The sequence below is a fragment of the Girardinichthys multiradiatus genome, chromosome 19, assembly GCF_021462225.1.
Source record: "Girardinichthys multiradiatus isolate DD_20200921_A chromosome 19, DD_fGirMul_XY1, whole genome shotgun sequence".
Classification (NCBI taxonomy): Eukaryota; Metazoa; Chordata; class Actinopteri; order Cyprinodontiformes; family Goodeidae; genus Girardinichthys; species Girardinichthys multiradiatus.
In genome coordinates this window covers 14469306-14487362 of record NC_061811.1, presented here as the reverse complement: position 1 = coordinate 14487362, position 18057 = coordinate 14469306, and the positions used below count along the sequence as shown (strand labels likewise).

General features: G+C 41.5%; 1 protein-coding gene across 1 annotated transcript in view; it reads left to right on the top strand.

Annotated features, from left to right (window-relative positions):
• LOC124855599 (ryanodine receptor 3-like) overlaps positions 1–18057 on the top strand; it is a 144037-nt gene that overhangs the window by 59562 nt on the left and 66418 nt on the right. The window contains exons 39-50 of the mRNA XM_047345570.1: positions 1264–1537; positions 1805–1919; positions 2380–2512; positions 4276–4379; positions 4533–4668; positions 4891–5077; positions 5205–5313; positions 9915–10035; positions 10592–10761; positions 11003–11223; positions 11413–11503; positions 12024–12164. Coding sequence (XP_047201526.1) covers positions 1264–1537; positions 1805–1919; positions 2380–2512; positions 4276–4379; positions 4533–4668; positions 4891–5077; positions 5205–5313; positions 9915–10035; positions 10592–10761; positions 11003–11223; positions 11413–11503; positions 12024–12164 — 1802 coding nt within the window. The remainder of the gene's footprint in view (positions 1–1263; positions 1538–1804; positions 1920–2379; positions 2513–4275; positions 4380–4532; positions 4669–4890; positions 5078–5204; positions 5314–9914; positions 10036–10591; positions 10762–11002; positions 11224–11412; positions 11504–12023; positions 12165–18057) is intronic.

Here is an 18057-nt window from a genome sequence, read left to right as displayed (position 1 = left end):
TTTTAAACTTGATTTTTTTAGCTGTTTTGAACACACAAATAAAACATAAAAGGGATGTCATGAAACCATAACATGGAGTTTAAACAAAAATTCAACATGGAAGACTCACCACCTTGTCTTACCCAATCACTCCTCTCTGGCTGCTCCAATCAACAGCAGGTCCGCACTCCTTCTTGGCCAATCATCTCCCAGGGCATCACTTTTAAAGACCATCTGCATGAAAAATACCGCTCTTCTGCTGAGCTTTGACCCTCCTCCACCCCTTCTCCACCATAGGCTCCCAACTCCTTCCATACCAAGGCCTACGCCACCACCAGGATCGGATCCCAGGGGGGAAGACGTACCTAATCATAATCATAAGATGTTTATTCAAACTCATTTCATCCTCAGCGTTCACGGCTTCCTCAGGGATCTGAGCGCCAAAGAAATAATCTTTCATTAATAAACTCTTTAACCGTCTTCTTGTTGTTTCTCCATTATGTGAGTCTTTCCAGGTTGAATTATTAAAACCATGGTAAACCTTGATCATAGTAACTGGCCCAGGCCTAGTTTGATGTTTCACCCTTATTTTGACATTTCCTGGAAGCTTACAGCTGATGTTGTATTGTTTCTACTGATCTATCAGACTCTTTTTAGAGATACACATTTGCCCTCATTTACAATCAAGGTGTACTTCCCTTAAGCCTTAAATATATATTTAGCTAAATATAATAAATGACATGTGTCTAAAAAACATTTTGGTCCTGAAAACCGTTTCCTCTCCCTTGATGTTTCAGTACTCTAAGAACCAACCTACAGTACTCTTCACACACACAAGCATAACTTATTGATCCAATTTTATTGAAGCATTAGGGGTAACCCACATGAGTGCTGTCCAAACAGATGTCTTCTTTTTAAAAGCACTATTAGCAGTGTTAATTTTACCGCAAAAAAGCCTGGAAAGGTTTTTTTGTAAACCCAGTAATGTACAACAAGGATTAAAAGACAATGGCACTGCTTTAAAATATATTTGATGTTCTCAGACAGCTGTAAGTTACAGCCACTTTCAAATCTTGGCCTGATAAACACCCATTGTTATTGATACTTTTTTGGGGGATAATTTTAACATGTTTTCTCTCAGGATGTTGGTTTTGTTGCCAATAATTAAGATGGGTTGTATAATAATTTAAACAAAGCAAGTGCTCCTTTAGCATGATTTAAATGGTTAAAAATGTTCTGTTGTTAAAATGATACTGAGTGATCTTAACTCGACTTTCTCTTCAGCTAACCTGAAGGAGCTCATCTCTCAGACGATGGTCAGCTGGGCCCAGGAGTGTCACATCCAAGACCCCAAGCTCGTTCGCAAGATGTTCAGCCTGCTCAGGAGGCAGTATGACAGCGTCGGGGAGCTTCTCCGGGCAATGAGGAAGACCTACACCATCAGTGCCACCTCGGTTCAGGATACCATCAACCTCCTGGCCTCCCTCGGTCAGATCAGGTCTCTACTGTCTGTTCGCATGGGCAAAGAGGAGGAGAAGCTCATGATTGATGGACTCAGGTAGGTTGCTGGATCTGCTAACTAACCTTTTCGGGGTTTATTTTCTTCTAAAATATAAAATGCCTTGCAAGAGTAATCATACCAGTTGAACTGTCTTAGTTTTGTTATTTAAATGTAGTTTTGAGATCTTTTGTGATAGACCAACACAAAGTGGCGTATGAATGTATGTATTAGTATGATTACTAAAGTATGATTACAAAATTCTGTTCTGTTATTTTTTGTTATCCGCTTCTAGTCACAACCAATGTTCCTTATTTTACTTTGCAGTAACATCATGAACAACAAGGTGTTTTACCAGCACCCGAACTTGATGAGAATTCTGGGAATGCACGAGACTGTAATGGAGGTCATGGTGAACGTGCTCGGAGGCGACAAGTCTCAGGTTTGAAAACATCTACCTTATCATTAGGTGTCAGTCAGTCAGAGAGACACCCACAAAACACCCCCTTACTAGTAACAATATTGCCCATATCATCATGAAGTTTGGCCATTTTCAAGCATAGTGTGCAATGCTTTGTGTGTGAATTATGGTTAGCTTAATGACATGGTTCTGACAGCATCTTGGCAGAAAGACAGGAAAAGCAGAATGTGCCTGCGAGAGTGTGTCAGGCCTTGTAAATATCAACAAGGAATGAAAGCATGTGGGAGTATTTAATGTTAGAAACCGGGTGTGCCCGGATTAAAACACCATGTCTAAATCAGCCTTATCTTGCAAGATGACAGCCTAATGCATTTAAATTCACAGTTAATGTTGTTGTGTAAAATACTTAAAAAAAACAAAAACATATTGGCTACAAAAACAAATTAAAGTAATGATATTGTTTGTATATGCCACTTTACAGGAAATTGCCTTTCCCAAAATGGTGGCCAGTTGTTGTCGCTTCCTGTGCTACTTCTGCCGTATCAGCCGACAGAACCAGAAAGCCATGTTTGACCACCTCAGCTACCTGCTGGAGAACAGTAGCGTAGGGCTTGGTACGTACAGTTCTGTTTTGTAGCCCAATCATGTATTGAATAAGCTCACCTGCCACATGATTTTAATGCTTGTAGAAGACAAGCTAGTTTGGAGTAAATCAAAATATTCTGGATAAATAATTCTTGACTGAAGAGCACTGATAAGAGTTTTCTATTTTAACATTGAGTGTTTCATTCCAGTGGAGTTCCTAAGGAATTAATCCTCAGACATATTCCTATTTCTCTGTACCTGTTGTCTTTGGGGTCTACAGTATTCTGAAAACAAACAACACGTCTCTTCCACTGCTATGCAGATGATTGCCAGATTTGTTTGTCTCTAGAACCAAATGATAAGTTCTCCATCCAGCCTTTACTAAAATAACTTAATGATAACAAGGCATGGATGATTGTGAAATTTCTGAGATTCAATAAAAAAACAAAACATTTTATGAACCCTATACTCTGTCACATAACTCTTGTAGTCATCTTGGTTCTCTGGAGCCATATCTCTGGTGTATGCTGCAAATCATATAATGGATCTGGATTTTAAATTTAATAGAAAGATCACCTTCGTTTTGCAGAAAAGCTTCTTTCAGTTAGGATTATAGAGCAAACTGAAGTCAGTTTGGTCACCTCTGTGGTATGTTTGTTTATGCCTTGTATTTTGTCTGGTACATATTTTTGCTGTGCAGCACTTTGTTGCACATTACCTTGTTTTAAAAATGTACTCTTTAAATTGAACATGCATTATAGAAGTACCATAAGAAGTTCCAAGTACCACCATACAGATGTTTTAAAACAGTAATAAAACACAACTTCTCATTCAGGTCTTATTAAAACAAAAACAAAAATGTATGCTTAATTTAAGGATGAAGTTTAATTTTGAATTCTATTTAGTGAAAATTTCCCAGTTGCTATTTGATGAAAGGAAGATCCTCTAAAGTTAGATATTAAAGTTCGAGATTTCTCATCAGCCCTTGGCCCAAAATCCAAAATAACTGTTGTCACATATAGTGGCAGTTGCAGTAATAAAGATTTTTTTTGTTGGGGTTTTTTGTAATTCAGATTTTTTTGTATCTTATTAAATACATAAAACATACACTCTTTTTGTTGCTTGTATTGCTGATAGTAGTTGCTGACTGTGCTCAGTCACTGCTGTATTTCCCGACTTGCAGCCAGGTCATGGTGGGTTTGAGGTATTTTCCAAATACGTATTCTGACTTTAGAGGCAAGCAAAATGAGAGGGTCCAACTGTTTAATCTTTGACCTCTTTATTCCCACCTGCACTTTTCTTCTACTCTTTTGAGTAGTTTCTGTTTGTCAAGGATCAGTGTGCTGGAGTAATCCATCTTTTTGGCTGTTTGTACTTATTGTCATTTGATTTGTTTTTCTGTGTCTGTATCTGTGTTTATTTTCTTTGTGATTGTATTGTAATTGTTCTTCCTCATGGACAGCATTTTGAATGTCTTGTTACTGAAAAGCGCTATATAAATAAACTTACCTTACCTTACCTTACCTTACCTAAAAGCTCTACATTGAATTTGTGTTAACTTTGTAAATGATTGACACCAACATTTCCTCTATCTTTGAAGGAAAATCCAAATAACACCGTTGTTACTTCCACCAACCGTGGTACCAGGGGGTGTCGAATGACGAAATGTTATAAAGGGGAAATAGCACCCCCTGCTGCTTGTTGAGATTTTGCTGTAGTGTGCATCAAAGGGAACTCACATGAAAATATAACAGTCACCAGTATCTGACTTTATGTGTCCTTGGCATTTTAGCTTCACCAGCGATGAGAGGATCTACTCCTTTAGATGTAGCTGCATCCTCTGTGATGGATAACAACGGCCTAGCTCTGGCACTGGAGGAACCTGATCTTGACAAGGTAGGAGTTGGGACTTCTTGCCGCTTAGTGCAAAGTTAATCTGTTTGATTCTAAGACACAAATTAAGATGATGGATAAATGCAAAGATATCCAACAAATATGTTTCCTTCATTTTTGTCCTTATATAATGAAAACCCCATTTCTTATCTGTAGGTGGTCACATACCTGGCTGGATGTGGTTTGCAGAGCTGTCCAATGCTTCTGGCTAAAGGCTATCCAGACATTGGCTGGAACCCCATAGAAGGAGAGCGTTATCTCTCCTTCCTGCGTTTTGCAGTCTTCGTCAACGGTATGACTGCTTTTACCCACCAGTTTCTCTTTCATTCAATATGTCACTGTTTTTTTCTGCTTGTTTTCCCTATGTAAACATCAAAGGCTTCAAATAACTTAATTTACCTGCCTATGGCAGACCAGCAAATGGTGGTGTATGTATGATAAACATGTATTTATAAAGAGCAAGCTTGCTGTATTTTCTTGTCCAAGCTCACAGGGTTTTGTGTTTGTATTCAAGGAGAGAGTGTGGAGGAGAACTCAAGCGTTGTGGTCAAACTGCTCATCCGTCGTCCAGAGTGTTTTGGTCCTGCCCTGAGAGGAGAGGGAGGAAACGGCCTGCTGGCTGCGATGAAGGAGGCTATTAAGATCTCTGAGACTCCCGCTTTGGACCTGCCAGGCTCTGTGCATCGAGTCAGCTCTGATCTGTAAGCCAAAGATATTAAATAGATCTAAGTGAAGATCAGTGGCTCATCATTTGACGCCTAAGTCATTTTATAGTGCCCTTTGAAAAATGTTATTTTCATTTTCTTTTATTTATTTTTTCTCTGACAGGTCTGCAGATGGTGATGATGAGGAGGAGGTGGTCCACATGGGCAATGCAATCATGTCATTCTACTCTGCCCTCATTGACCTGTTAGGACGCTGTGCCCCAGAGATGCATGTATGCATTTTTTGGATGTTGTGACATTTTGTTGCTTCTGCTAAACATTTGATTCAAGATGCACTGATCAGAGATTTGTCGCTGATTTTCAATCTCTGGTTTTGGTGAAGCTCTGACCTGGAGATGCTAGTTTGGGATGTTTCTGATTTCTCTTTAAGAACTATAAATACCGGCATTCAGAAATTTTTTTCTAGCCTTCTTGCTGTGAGCAGGAAGCAATTAGTTATGCTGGTACCAGAGGTTATGTTACACCATGTGTGTGAGAAAAGTAAGATAGGGTTTTACAAATATTTTAAAACAAGACAAACATCATACAAGGGACATTTTAAGCTGCAATGCAAAGGACATATTTATAATATATTACCGGTTAGTACGATTTGCATGTTTTTTGTTTTTTACAAACTGTAAGCACCGTTGTCTCTGTGTATTACCTGGACAATAAAGACAGTTCCCTCTGAGATTTCCCAAAGGGAGCCAACATTTTTGAAGCCCCCATGTTGTATGACATAGAGATGTTGAAAGCTTAGAAGGATAAAACAGATCAAATTTGCCGTAATATGGTCAGCCTTCCTGGTTTTTACTAAAGCAGGCCGTTTGCCAATTTGATTAAACACCTGCAAGGCCAATACACAATGATACCATGTAGTGGAGGACTTAAAACGACCAAAAAGGCAGAAGTGTGAAATGGCAAAGTCTTGCTCTGATCAGCTTAAAGGGCTCGACTTACCTCTCAGTGTCTAATCACCTGAGCTTCTTGTACCACATAGACTAGTGTGCATGTGCAAATGAAAACAGTTATATCACACAGGCTTTGCAGTGAAGAGGGCTATAACTATAAATTAGGCTTTAATGAACATATGACCTCCCTCAGTAGTAAATTGTTTCCTTTTAAACCACTTCTAAAACCTTTTGTCATTGCTCTGACATAATTTCAAACACCTCACAGATAATAAAAAATAGCTACATACAAGTGTCCTACGCAAGGTAAAAACTTCAACACCATAAAGTGATCTTACTGCAACCTGTTAGGACTTTGGTATGCTGCGTTCACATATTGGAAGAAAATATGTATATTTTTAAGTTTGCGACCTCACCTTCACCACTCATGGCTGGTCAAGCTGATTGTCTCATCCTTATTAGCTATTGTGTATGTATGAGAAGCTATGCAGTGTTAGTGTGCAGTATTGGAATGTCTTGAAGGTCTAAGCTCTTTGGGTTTTTGTATTTGCGTCTCCTGAGACCCTGCGTCCTCAAGCGAGGACTTTGCATTTTTGCTTCTCTGTGCCATGGTACTTTTTTTTTTTTTGTCAACTTTAACCCATTGGCCTCAGTACTAGACACTACCAGCACCGCCTAGTGGTCAAATCACAGCATAACCCTCATTTTAGTAAAACAACATGGCGGGAATTCCAGTACAAAGCTTCTACAACAACTCTCGTCAGAAAAAAGGGCAAGGTAAAAATTCTAATTATATTTCATGCTTGAAACTAGTGTATTTAGTGAGGCATGAAATTTTAACAAATTCTTGCATTTGTAGCAAAGTACAATGCCGGTAAAGACAAAGTACTCATTTGAGGACGGTTGGATAAACCTGGGAATATTTGTAAGAGTTAATAAATATACATAGTTATTGTAAATGGTGTTTGTCCAGAAAATTTGGTTAGATAAATATAGGAAAATCTAAATCACTTCACAAGCGTAAATAGTTCAGTTATCTAGCAAGATACATCATTCATTAGCCACCTTTCTCTGGTATAGATTTTGATTTGAATTTGGGGTTTATATTATCATTATAGGGAAACTTACATTGTCAAGGGCAGAACAAATGTTCATGGCAATTGTAGACAACTCTGAGGTTGAAGATTTATCAGATGGTGAAGAGAATGATCCTGCTGTTGATGAATACATTCCTGATTTTGACACATTGCCTGATGATTCTGAATATGATTATTCACCTCCTGATTCACCAGAACATGATTCTGATGATTACACATCATCTGATGCAGCAGAAGCTAATCACTACAACAGTAATGATAGTGACAGCGAGAATAGGAGTGAGCTACCACATTCACAAGCACGCAAGCGTAAACAACAGCATGGTGAGCTAGAATCCTATCCCAGGCATGAACCTCAAAATGCTGGATGTAGAGATCGTTGGAAATATGCTCCTTTCACCCCTAACTTAATCCTGTTTCAGGGTGAAGATGATAGCCTGAAAAATGAGCGGGCAGATTGGCAGCCACAGGATTATGTGGAGCACTATTGCGACTCAGAGCTGATGAAACTGGTGGCTGATTGTACAAAGGACATGTCACTGGCTAAGAGTGGGAGATCTCTCAACACTTCTGTTGATGAGATTTATTACTGTTGTGGGGCAGCAATCTTGATGTCTTGTGTACATTACCCACAAACAAGGATGTTCTGGTCAAATGCTCTGTGAGTTCCTGCCATTAGCGATACAATGTCACGTGATCGGTTTTTCAAACTGAGGAGCAATCTGAAAGTTTTCATTGACAACGATGTTCCAGGAGACAAGAGAGACATTGACAAGTTCTGGAGGGTGAGACCCTTTATGAATCGCATACTAAATGGCTGCCACCTTTAGGCTCGACTGGAATGTGTCTCAATAGATGAGCAGATGATCCCATTCACTGGAGCATGCCCATTCCGACAGTATGTGCCATCAAAGCCCAATCCAGTTGGAATAAAGAACTTTGTTCTGGCATCAGTGGATGGAATTTTGCTGGACTTTGAGGTCTACTAAGGTGCAAAGACACTGAGCTCACAAATTCAAGATTCTGAGGGATTGGGTTTAGAAGCCTTGGTTATCAAACATTTGTCTGAAACGTTGCCTGCTGGTACAAAAGTGTATTGTGATCGATTCTTCATGACCATACCAGCTGTGGATCACATGCTGAAAAAGCAGGTGTATCTGACTGGGACAGTGATGAAGAACCGTGTCCCCAAAGCAATGCATAAGCTGCCAAGTGACCCAAATCTGAAATGGCAAGGAAGATTTACTTCAGCAACAGTCACAAGGGCAGATGAGCAGCTTTGTGTAGTCAAGTGGTATGGCAATAAGCCAATTGTCATGCTTTCTTCTGCTCATGCAGAACAGCCTGAAGACACCTGCCAGCAAAGGTCAAAGAAGGACAAAAAATATGTGACTGACGGCCAAGCATTGTGCAAGAGTACAACACCAAGATGGGTGGGGTTGGCATGTCAGACAGGATGATAAGCTACTACAGAATGAGTGTCCGCACCAAGAAATGGACAATTCGTGTTCTGATGCACTTCATTGATCTTGCTCTTGTCAACAGCTGGCTTCTTTATCGCCAAGTCAGGAAAATGGTAGCCCCAGAAAAGCTATCATGAAGTTTCTTGAGTTTCGCATGGTAGTGGCTCAGGTATTCCTTAACAAGCATGATGTTCTTAACAAAGATGCTCATGTCGCAGATGCAGTGGGAGAGAACGCACACATTCAACAGTCAAGGAAAGGATCTCGGGTCACCCCAGTCCCACATGTCTCGGTCCAAACATGTTCTGTTGCCCATCTCCCAGAGATTGCTGACCTGAAAAATCCGATGTGTTGCAGAGGGCAGGGCTGCCCTGGGAAATCCCGTGTTCGGTGTACTAAATGCAATGTGTTCCTCTGCTTGCAGAATCAACGCAACTGCTTTGCAGAATTTCACAAAGGCCGATAGGGCTGTTCTGGAAGGGAAGATCATTTTCTGTAAAGGTGTTTTACACTGTAATGTTTGAAAAGCCTTGTTTAGGGCCTGATGTACCCACCTGTTTGCACTTTTGAAAATTTCTCCAAAGACAGTAAATCTGTTCTGGAAGGACAGACTGTTGTTGCTGATGTTTTGCACTTTTATTGTTATAAAGCCACATTTAGGGCCTAAAGTTCCCGGCTCTTCGCACTTTTTAAAGTTTCTCAAAGGCCAGGAGGACTGTTCTAGATTGACAGATTGTTCTAAAGGTGTTTTGCACTGAAATGTTTGAAAAGCCATGTTGGGGCCGGATACACCCACCTGTTTACACTTTTGAAAATGTCTCAAAAGCCAGTAGGGCTGTTTTGTAAGGGCAGACTGCTTTTTGCAGAGGTCTTCTGCTGCTTATACCTTTGTGTAGCCATGCCATTTTTTCCTGAAATACAACATTTTTACTCTTTTGTTTTCTGCTCCACTGGAAGATAGATTCAATGTCCCCATATGGGGACATGGACCTTTTTGGAGAATGCTTATTGTAGAAAGCTGAAATTTTGTATTTATAGTAATTTGGACTTTGTGATTCCAATTTGCGAATACAAATTCTAAATACAAAGATAAACCGACTGTCCTCATATGAGGACATCACTTTTTGCAAAAACCACTTCATGTATCATGACAGAGTCTAGTTATTAACATATTAGGTCCTGCTAATCCCATTTAGCTTGGAAAAAGAAAAAAATGTAAACCAAACAAAATCTTGGGTCTCAGGAGGTTAAAGCAAGAACATAAAGTAAAACTCATCTGTTGTGGTCAAAATGTCAATCCAACATCCAACTCTCCATTCTTGATGTTTTATGGCTCTAATTTGCCTGAATTTACTTTCTTCAGCTCATCAACAAGGGAAAAGGTGAAGCTTTGCGTATTCGGGCCATTCTGCGTTCTCTAGTGCCGACCGAGGACCTTGTAGGAATTATCAGCATTCCCCTAAAAACACCCATTATTACCAAAGGTCTGTCTGAATGTTTGTCTTTTTTATATTTACTTTTTTATATATATAAAAATAATATATTTACTGTATGATATATATTTAGCTTTTATATTTACTTGTTATATGCATGCATATCAGGATGCCTAAAAAAGGGTTACAAAGCTGTGCAAATTTCATGCAGAGCATGCAGTTATGAATTTTATTTCCCTGCTCTTGTCTTTTTAATCAGCACTTTGCTTTACGGCACACTCCCATGACTCAGAGTAAGCCAGATGATTTCTATGATAGGCTGTCTTGCTCTATTGATTGATCTGCACAAGTATGACAAGATTGGCTCTTAAATTTGCTGCTTTGAGAACTGGCACACCAGTTTTATCACCAGCCAAACAAGGAAAACAGCAAGCTGAGGATCCAGCACCAGAAAACTGCCAGTGTAAACATGGCTCTCCTAATGAGAAAAGATTTGCCATTATGTACTGTACGCATTTTCCTAGCTATTTCTACCATGTTATACATGTGTGAACAAAGCTGTTTAAAATGTGTGCTGCCTTTTTCTGTCTATTTTGGTTCTTTTCAGGTGGATCAATGACTGAGCCTGACATGTCAGCAAGCTTCTGTCCAGACCACAAAGCCCCGATGGTGCTGTTTTTAGACAGGGTCTACGGTATTGAAGAGCAAAGCTTTCTGCTTCATCTGCTTGAAGTTGGTTTCCTCCCCGACCTGAGGGTGGCCACTACTCTGGATACGGTAATTAGGGTTGACAGCAGTGTGGGAGACAAAAATAACTCAGCTATGATAACATGAACTTTTGGACCAGTAATCTTTGGGGAGATACATCAGCTCCTCATAAGGCTATGGAATGTGCTCTGTATTGAGGGTTGTTCTGAAAGTTTATGTCTGAATTTCTATGTCTTGTTGTAATTCATAGTTTTGAGTTACCTCAAACACATAGATATAAACATGGCTGATATGTGTTTTCTCTTGTAAGGAGAGTCTGTGTACCACTGAGACCGCACTGGCTATGAATCGCTACATTGGCTCAGCCATGCTGCCCCTCCTTACCCGCTGTGCACCTCTGTTTGCTGGCACCGAGCACTACGCCACCCTAATCGACTCCACCCTGCACACTATCTACCGGCTATCCAAGGGCCGCTCACTGACCAAGGCACAGAGGGATGCCATTGAAGAGTGTTTGCTGTCTATTTGCAAGTAAGAAACACAAGAAAAGATTGAAAGTTTCCCCTGCTAATTATAAAACGTTTTGCAACTGGAAATACGAACTGCGTTTTTCATTGACTTTCAAGGTAAATTATATAATAACTCTGAGCTTGTGAACTTGATCAGAGTTTGAAGATGCCCAGGTCAAAAGCATTATCTCTGTCTAATCCTACTGTGCAGGCATCTACGTCCCTCCATGCTGCAGCAGCTCCTGCACCGTCTCGTCTTTGATGTGCCCTTGCTGACTGAATACTGCAAGATGCCTCTAAGGGTTAGTAACAATATCATTTTCTGGATTTCTTTGTCTAATAAAATAACCTCTTTTATCTTGAATCCAGTGTTTTGAATCCCTCAATTTTTCCCTCCTCTCTACAGATTCTAACCTTTTGTATTTCTGTGTAGTTTCCTTATGGTCACACTTTGTTCCTTTTGGGAAAATACTACAATCAGCTCAATTGACAGTGTATCTTTAAAGCAATAAAACTGCAGGTTACCAATCTACTTTTTTCCCCACTTTAACTCTGAGACATGGTAAACCTGGTAACACATTTACAGTACCTAAAATCTGGGTTTGACATTTGAGGAGAAAAACAAACATATTAGGTGTTAGGCTTTGTGATTACATGCCTGTTAGCTACACAGCCTCTCTTCATCTATCAGCACATTAGAAAGAAATGTAGTAGTTAACGACTAGCCTTTAAATCTATAGAAACTCTTTTTCCTACCCTCATGTTCATAAACTATGTCTGTTTATTACAATAAGTGTTCCTCTTTGTATTCATTGCATCCAGCTGTTAACCAACCACTACGAGCAGAACTGGAAGTACTACTGCCTCCCCTCGGGATGGGGCAGCTTCGGCACAGCATCTGAAGATGAACTTCTGCTCACCAAGAGGATCTTCTGGGGTGTGTTTGATTCTCTGTCCCAGAGGGTAAGGTGCTCTTTTGTTGCATTTTTTCATGACTTGTTGAGTATTTTCATGGAAAGAAAACACGAATGCCAGGCAAGGAAAATAACAAGTGAGAATTCGTGATCACATGTGACTTTGGTTTTGAATCGTTTGATGGTATAATGTGTGAAACCTAAATAACCCCAGGATATTTTACATGGCAAATCTCCTGGGGTTTTAAGTGATGCCAATCTAAAACTCATTGAATTACATGAAAAAAATGATGCATGAACCTAAGTGGTGTATAGCGGTTTCCTAGTCATACCAACCACACAGTGTGCTTTTAATAAGTCTCCTTCAACCAGCTGCACTCACAAATACTCATATTTACACACCAAGCTCTGTCTGTCTTGTCTTGTCTTGTCTTATCTTATTGTGTGAATACTTTACACCATTCACACAATAGTGTTCCTGTTTCTCTTATTATGTACAGTACAGACCAAACGTTTGGACACACCTTCTCATTCAAAGAGTTTTCTTTATTTTCATGACTATGAATATTGTAGCTTCACACTGAAGGCATCAAAACTATGAATTAACACATGTGGAATTATATACTGAACAAAAAAGTGTGAAACAACTGAAAATATGTCTTATATTCTAGGTTCTCCAAAGTAGCCACCTTTTGCTTTGATTACTGCTCTGCGGACTCTTGGCATTCTGTTGATGAGCTTCAAGAGGTAGTCACCTGAAAAGCTTTTTCAACAGTCTTGAAGGAGTTCCCAGAGATGCTTAGCACTTGTTGGCCCTTTTGCCTTCACTCTGTGGTCCGGCTCACACCAAACCATCTCGATTGGGTTCAGGTCCGGTGACTGTGGAGGCCGGGTTATCTGGCGCAGCACCCCATCACTCTCCTTCTTGGTCAAATAGCCCTTACACAGCCTGGAGGTGTGTTTGGGGTCATAGTCCTGTTGAAAAATAAATGATGGTCCAACTAAACGCAAACCGGATGGAATAGCATGCCGCTGCAAGATGCTGTGGTAGCCATGTTGGTTCAGTATGCCTCCAAATTCGAATAAATCCCCAACAGTGTCACCAGCAAAGCACCCCCACACCATCACACCTCCTCCTCCATGCTTCACGGTGGGAACCAGGCATGTAGAGTCCATCCGTTCACTTCTTCTGCGCTGCACAAAGACACGGTGGTTGTAACCAAAGATCTAAAACTTGGACTCATCAGACCAAAGCACAGATTTCCACTGGTCTAATGTCCATTCCTTGTGTTCTTTAGCCCAAACAAGTCTCTTCTGCTTGTTGCCTGTCCTCAGCAGTGGTTTCCTAGCAGCTATTTTACCATAAAGGCCTGATTCACACAGTCTCCTCTTAACAATTGTTTTAAAGATGTATCTGCTGCTAGAACTCTGTGTGGCATTGACCTGTTCTCTAATCTGAGCCGCTGTTAACCTGCGATTTCTGAGGCTGGTGACTCGGATGAACTTATCGTCCGCAGCAGAGGTGACTCTTGGTCTTCCTTTCCTTGGGCGGTCCTCATGTGAGCCAGTTTTTTTGTAGCGCTTGATGGTTTTTGCGACTGCACTTGGGGACACTTTCAAAGTTTTCCCAATTGTTCGGACTGACTGACCTTCATTTCTTAAAGTAATGATGGCCACTCGTTTTTCTTAACTTAGCTGCTTTTTTCTTGCCATAATACAAATTCTAACAGTCTATTCAGTAGCACTATCAGCTGTGTACTGTATCCACCTCCTGCACAACACAACTGATGGTCCCAACCCAATTTATAAGGCTTGAAATCCCACTTATTAAACCTGACAGGGCACACCTGTGAAGTCAAAACCAATTCAGGTGACTACCTCTTGAAGCTCATCAACAGAATGCCAAGAGTGTGCGGAGCAGTAATCAAAGCAAAAGGTGGCTACTTTGAAGAACCTAGAATATAAGACATATTTTCAGTTGTTTCACACTTTTTTGTTCAGTATATAATTCCACATGTGTTAATTCATAGTTTTGATGCCTTCAGTGTGAAGCTACAATATTCATAGTCATGAAAATAAAGAAAACTCTTTGAATGAGAAGGTGTGTCCAAACTTTTGGTCTGTACTGTATATCTAACACTTTTTTTGGTACTTACAGGGGTTGGACAATTAAACTGAAACACCTGGTTTTAGACCACAATGATTTATTAGTATGGTGTAGGGCCTCCTTTTGCGGCCAATACAGCGTCAATTCGTCTTGGGAATGGCATATACAAGTCCTGCACAGTGGTCAGAGGGATTTTAAGCCATTCTTCTTGCAGGATATTGGCCAGGTCACTACGTGATACTGGTGGAGGAAAGCGTTTCCTGACTCGCTCCTCCAAAACACCCCAAAATGGCTCAATAATATTTAGATCTGGTGACTGTGCAGGCCATAGGAGATGTTCAACTTCACTTTCATGTTCATCAAACCAATCTTTCACCAGTCTTGCTGTGTGTATTGGTGCACCGCCTTCAGGATACAATGTTTGAACCATTGGATGCACATGGTCCTCAAGAATGGTTGGGTAGTCCTTGGCAGTGACGCGCCCATCTAGCACAAGTATTGGGCCAAGGGAATGCCATGATATGGCAGCCCAAATCATCACTGATCCACCCCCATGCTTCACTCTGGGCATGCAACAGTCTGGGTGGTACGCTTCTTTGGGGCATCTCCACACCGTAACTCTCCTGGATGTGGGAAAAACAGTAAAGGTGGACTCATCAGAGAACAATACATGTTTCACATTGTCCACAGCCCAAGATTTGCGCTCCTTGCACCATTGAAACTGACATTTGGCATTGGCATGAGTGACCAAAGGTTTGGCTATAGCAGCCCGGCCTTGTATATTGACCCTGAGGAGCTCCCAACGGACAGTTCTGGTGGAAACAGGAGAGTTGAGGTGCACATTTAATTCTGCTGTGATTTGGGCAGCCGTGGTTTTATGTTTTTTGGATACAATCCGGGTTAGCACCCGAACATCCCTTTCAGACAGCTTCCTCTTGCGTCCACAGTTAATCCTGTTGGATGTGGTTCGTCCTTCTTGGTGGTATGCTGACATTACCCTGGATACCGTGGCTCTTGATACATCACAAAGACTTGCTGTCTTGGTCACAGATGCGCCAGCAAGACGTGCACCAACAATTTGTCCTCTTTTGAACTCTGGTATGTCACCCATAATGTTGTGTGCATTTCAATATTTTGAGCAAAACTGTGCTCTTACCGTGCTAATTGAACCTTCACACTCTGCTCTTACTGGTACAATGTGCAATCAATGAAGACTGGCTACCAGGCTGGTCCAATTTAGCCATGAAACCTCCCACATTAAATGACAGGTGTTTCAGTTTCATTGTCCATCCCCTGTATCTCCTCCTTCATTCTTTGTGCTATTTCAGCCATTCAACTTTTAAAATGTTCAGCTCATTTAGGACATTACGGCTATGACTTTTGGTATTAATACTTTTTATTCTTTTTAAAATCTTCAGCTTTTTGTGCTGATTTTTGGCACATTGAAAGAAATGGAAAATCTTAAAAATTCCGCAAAATTTAGCTAAAACTTTGGGCTCTTTCACAACTTACTACTTCTACATACTTTCAGCTAGAAATCCCATTCAACTTTTAAAATGTTCACAAGCCATTAAGCTATCTTGAAATAATTAAACTTTTTCATATCTGTTACGGTTCTTCTACAATCGCGATTCAAATTGTACGCAAGATTTTTGAAGTTTTATAATGTAATCCAATTGCTGAATTCGGCAGATGCTAGAGTGTACACTCTCGGTTTTTGAATAACCTGAGAAAGAACAAACAAACTCTCCTCACTCGCTCAATTTTCACTCTACTGACACAAAGTATATATCAAAACGTAGGATTCTCTTTCACGATTCAGAAAATGTCACCCTCATTAACATGGGACTAACAGTTTTCCGGCAACACGCCCCAAAGCAACGCAAAGTCAACATACAATGAATGGGCCATCTATAGGAATTTGAGAAAAAAATCCGAGCAGAAAATCCTTAAACTCACATGTTTTCGAATTGTCGCCTCCCCTAAACTGTTCGATGTACAGACATGAGCTTTGCACCAATTAATCTTGAGAGCTTGCTGGCGCTCACAGTAAAGGAATTATTTTTGACATCCTTTACCGTTTTGTCATAAAATAGGTTTGTTTCAGAGTACCAAATCTGTCCAGAAGCTCTATTACATTACGCCAGTCTTGACTGGCAGGCGGAAGTGATGTCTGCTCTCATGGGAGGGACTTCCTCCCAGTATAAAAAACCTGACATCACGTAGGTGATCTTCAGTCCAGTAAGCACACCTCTTCCTCGCTCCCTACAAGGAGGGTGATCTGGTCCTGAAAGGCTTTTACTCGGTCCGCTGAGAGGCGCGCTCTGAACTCGACTGAATTCAGTGACAGACCAATGAAGGTGATTGCTTGTACTGGGGTTACTGGTTTTTCCCAATTTATTGGGAATCCCAGAGCTGTCAGATGTGAAGTAAGCATCTCGGAATGCGTCATGAGCTCCCCTAGAGACTGAGCTGCAATCAGCCAATCGTCTATATACGTCGCCAGATGCATCCCCCTTTCCCTTAGAGGCGCGATGGCTGCCCCGGTGCATTTCACGAAAACACAAGGGCTCAGTGAGAGGCCAAAGGGAAATACCAGATACTCGTATATCTTTCCCTGAAACGCAAATCCGAGGTATTTTCTGTGAGGGGGGTATATAGGGATATGGAAATATGCGTCTTTCAAGTCTACGGAGATAAACCAGTCTCCTTGACGCACAAACCTTATCAGAGCTGCGTGTGTCAGCATCCTGAACGAATACCGTCTCAGATACGTGTTCGGAGCTTGCAGATCTATTATCGGTTCCAGACCCCCGCCTCTTTTCGACACGAGAGAGTAAAAACCGTCTCTGTTTTGCTCCTGTGGTACCAACCGAACAGCCCTTTCATGCTGCAGATAAATTATTTGCTCCTGCAGGACGCGAGCAGCAGCTTAGTTTTGTTTGCCAGTGGACCTAAAGGTGCTTCTGTGTAAACACTGCGCAGCACCGGCTGAGGGATCTACTGTTCTGCTACAACTTCTAGCTGCGCTCGCCCCAGGCCTGCTTCTTCCACAGAAAGAGCCGCCAGCCGTGCTAGAGATAGGGTGAGAGCTTCCTCTTGAGGCCTCATGTGCAGCTGTGGCAAGGGTGGAGCAAGAGCTCCCCCCTGCCACTGTGCCGAAGTTGGAGCGAGAGCTTCCCCTCGTGGCCTCATGTGCAGCTGCACGGCCACGTCCTTTCCGTGTGTTATTTTTAACATATTTTTTATGTTTTTTTGTTGTGGCCGCGCCCTCGGCTCCAGGCCTGGATGCGTGCCGGAAAACAACTTTATTGAACATGTTGTGAAGGGGAATGTCGTGTTTTTAGACACTGGCATGTGTTTGTGCACTGGTGTGCGCTTTCTGGCCACACTTGCGGCTCCACTGAGCTCTTGGTGGCTTTGATCTTCCTCCACTTCGGTCAGCTCTGAACGAAGAGCTCCAACGTCGGTTCTGTAGGCCATTTGAGTTGCCTTGAACGAGGCATTCTGAACTTGAACTGGGACAGGACGTGTCCTGGTAGGGGGGGTGCAGGTGTCTGGCAGAGCCTGCTCTCCCACTCCGAAGACAGCTCCCTAGGTAGCGCACCTCTTTTTCTTTGCGCTCACAGTGGCAGAAGGGGTCGCTTGGTTTCCCGGTGTCGCTGGGGGAGCGAGTGGCTTCCTTCCCCCAAGCACCTTTTGTCATTGTGTTGTAGGAGAAGGAGATTTACAGATTGCCAATTAGGGACTCCCTGAAAAGCATGCTGGCCATGGCCTGGAGCATCGACAGGACAAAGGATGGAGAATGCATGTCTCTGCAGAGGGAAAATGAGAA